This window comes from Xylona heveae (genome assembly GCF_001619985.1).
Source record: "Xylona heveae TC161 unplaced genomic scaffold L228scaffold_12, whole genome shotgun sequence".
Classification (NCBI taxonomy): domain Eukaryota; kingdom Fungi; phylum Ascomycota; class Xylonomycetes; order Xylonales; family Xylonaceae; genus Xylona; species Xylona heveae.
Genome location: NW_017264204.1, coordinates 981 through 3,972, shown reverse-complemented (window position 1 = coordinate 3,972; position 2,992 = coordinate 981). Strand labels below are relative to the sequence as shown.

The 2,992-nt window shown below is 45.9% G+C and overlaps 2 protein-coding genes across 2 annotated transcripts; both read right to left on the bottom strand.

Moving 5' to 3' along the window:
- Nucleotides 1-820: 820 nt before the first annotated feature.
- L228DRAFT_36102 (hypothetical protein) lies at nt 821-1,126 on the bottom strand. The gene has a single exon (XM_018336521.1). The coding sequence runs from the start codon at nt 1,056-1,058 to the stop codon at nt 891-893; it is 168 nt and encodes a 55-aa protein (XP_018185110.1). The 5' UTR covers nt 1,059-1,126; the 3' UTR covers nt 821-890.
- A 67-nt stretch (nt 1,127-1,193) lies between these two features.
- On the bottom strand, nt 1,194-2,554 carry L228DRAFT_250583 (hypothetical protein). Its single transcript, XM_018333368.1, has 2 exons — nt 1,969-2,554; nt 1,194-1,678 (listed from the first exon to the last, which is right to left on the bottom strand). The coding sequence occupies exons 1-2, from the start codon at nt 2,321-2,323 to the stop codon at nt 1,224-1,226; spliced, it is 810 nt and encodes a 269-aa protein (XP_018185109.1). The 5' UTR covers nt 2,324-2,554; the 3' UTR covers nt 1,194-1,223.
- Between the last annotated feature and the right edge of the window lie 438 nt (nt 2,555-2,992).

Below are 2,992 nucleotides of genomic sequence, written 5' to 3'. Positions count from 1 at the left end.
TATCAGAATGAATTTCAATGGGCTCCTAGGTTCTGCGCGGGGTATTCGCCTTCCTTATATGTTGCTCTGGTTCTCGATGCTCAATGGGCGACATGACGCACGAGTAACTCATGATGAATCAACGGGCACCGAATACAGTGCGCGCACAAAGATTAGCGTGCCTTTGCGGCTCTGTCTTTGTGGAAGGCCTTGACCATGTTCAATGCAAGATGACTGGGAGCTTGCTGTGCTGGCCATCTTTCATTGGAAATAGAATGCACACTGCATCTTAATTAATTGATGCTCGCAGATGATGGGCGCTTGCATTGACAAGGTTATCTCCGACACGGGGTTCGTTGATCGACGCGGTTAAGGTGGGGGGAAAACATTGACGAATCAGTGAGGAATCCTCCGGTAGAATGAGTGGTCCAGCGATATATTGGTTGGCGTCTACTAATGCATCTCATTCCAGGGCTAAACAGCACGTGCGGTTGCCTCGTCTCTGCCTTGCGATGATCCATACAATTTCATTCGGGTGATGCGCGACAAGGCGGAAATGGTTGTGGAGGGGCTGCGGGATGCGAGCGAATGAAGTTGCAGCGTTGCTGCGCAGTCAGGGTATAAAATGTTTTAGGCAACCAAGGTGTTTCGAGGTGAGCGAATCTCATGCATCACTCTGCACGAGCCTGGAGTTTGCTATCAAGTTCATCCGCAAATAGTGAGGCTTCCTGATGCAATATCTGCTGCGCCGCAGTTTAAGCTGCTGCCATTCGCTGGGCTCTCGAACTTTATTTCTTCCGCGTTTTTATCAAAAATAATTCTTTACTTCGGTATGGAATTGGGACTGACATTTATCATTAGGTCGCTCGGAAGACCTTCGTGCGTAATGTGTGCAAACAGACTGTCGAGTGTCATCTCCTTAATGATCTTCCGTCTCTCTTTCCTCCTGCAAAGATTTTGAAATTTTCAGCTGACAAGATGGCACTTCTCGCTGCAGAGCCAGCAGTGACAGTGGCCCGTCGGCAGGAGCTTGAGAGGCTTGCCCAGTAAACTACGCAGCAGAAATGTTTCAGATTCATTTCTTATAAATTTGTTTTTAATGCCGACTGTGACCGTTTGTTGTGAAATTCTAGAGTAAAAAGTAGACAAGACTTTAAATCCAATTTAACATTATATATATGATATATCACGTTATATCATACTAGTAAGCACAAAGTCTGTACACATATATCTAGTAATTATGCCTACGATGGCCACAATGGTAATGTTCCCTCACATCGAAACTCAACTTCTGGGGTGTTTCCATCGCTGCGATATGACAATGGAATACGTTGGTCGACGGGAAAAATGGGAGTGGCCGCAGCCAAATTGATTTTAAAGTCGTCCTCAGCGTTTGAATTCGATGCTCTCTCTTCACAGCATTTCTTAGAAGAGCTTGCCCAAGTAGTGCCAAATTGGGTATCTCGCGCCCATTCCATAGCAAGGGTTGCTTGATGCCATCCTGCCTCAGTGAGTGACGACAGTCGGGATGGTAACGGTTTCAAGATAGCTTCTGCGGATCCATAGCGCCACCAAGTAATTGCGTGACCGAGCCGGGTGCGGATTATGTAGGTCTTGTCTGATTGAAGTCCGTTGGCGAGAATATGGAGCCTGAGGTCGTTTGAAGAGAAGCTTTCGCTGCCGGTGGAAATTTTGTCTTCTGTGTTAGAGTTAGGGAGAAGGATGTCATTCCTAAGGTACGTGGAGACAGAATGATATGTAACATCCAAATGCCAATGACCGAGATACTAAAAGTAGTGCATCATGCATGAAAGGGAAGATGGGTGACACATGATGAAATTAGAGAAGAGCCAAATATTTTTCAAAACAAAACAAACGAGCTGGAGATGTGAAATATAAGCGGACACTGACAAAATAAAGAAATCATGTTCATTTTGGATTTAAAGTAACAATGCATTTGACAAGGGCAGAGAATATGGGAGATCGTACCCCCGCCTTTGCTTATAGCATGTTCCACCACAAATGGCTGCTCAGGGAACAGTGTGATGAACCGATCCTTGTTCACCATCAGAGGGGCTGGTCGTCCTTGATCAGGACATATGTTTATCGTCGGTCGCGGAATGGATGCCACGATCTTCCCAGTGCTAGGATCCTTTTCACAAAATTCAAGACCATGATCATGAAGAGCGAAGGTGTAATCAAGAATCGTATCACTGGAGTAGATCGTGATAGGCTGTTTGGCGTGGAGGATGCATTGTACAATGATGGCAAAAGGAGTGCTACCCGAGAGATCGAGGACAGGAGAAGTGGTTGCAAGTGCGACCGACACGGCGGGGGAATTCATGCTATTCAGGACGAAGGATGATCAAATGTAATGGCTAATGTGTTGATGGTTATAATACCGCGAAAAGCAGAGGAACCACAACAACCAAGAATAAGGTGAAGGCGGTATCGATCGGGATAATGATGAAATTAAACTCACGTCGATTGCTCAGGTATAGTATCATACAGTCCAGCAACTTATCGCAAGATAAAAAAGAAATGAAGAGATTGTGGCGGATAGCAACGAGGAGAGTGTGGCCGCGCGGGCGTTGACCTTGGGGAAGTTTCAAATTCATGGCTGCCTGGTGGTGTGACTGCTGCCCGACTGTATGACCTCATCCGATTGCTTCTCCTCCACAGATTTGGCGGGATTGATGTATCATAATCCTTGGTATTTGCTACAGAGATGCATATCGAACTGGTAATTCTGCCTACATGTTCAGGATTTGTTTCCTGTTCTGCTTCGTCTGTAGCTATGGTACGGTTAGCTTGGTGCCCCGCAGTTAGGAGGCCTAAGTTTGAAGTGTAGGACGCCACAACGTCTGCTTGTTTCAGAACACAATCTATATGTTAATGCATGACTGTCAGGTAATTTCTCCTCTTTTTTCTTACTCAGGTCAACCAGGAGCTCCCGGTAAGAAGATCCACTTTTACGAGTTATAAATGTTTAATTGTGCCTGGTTCTTGCATC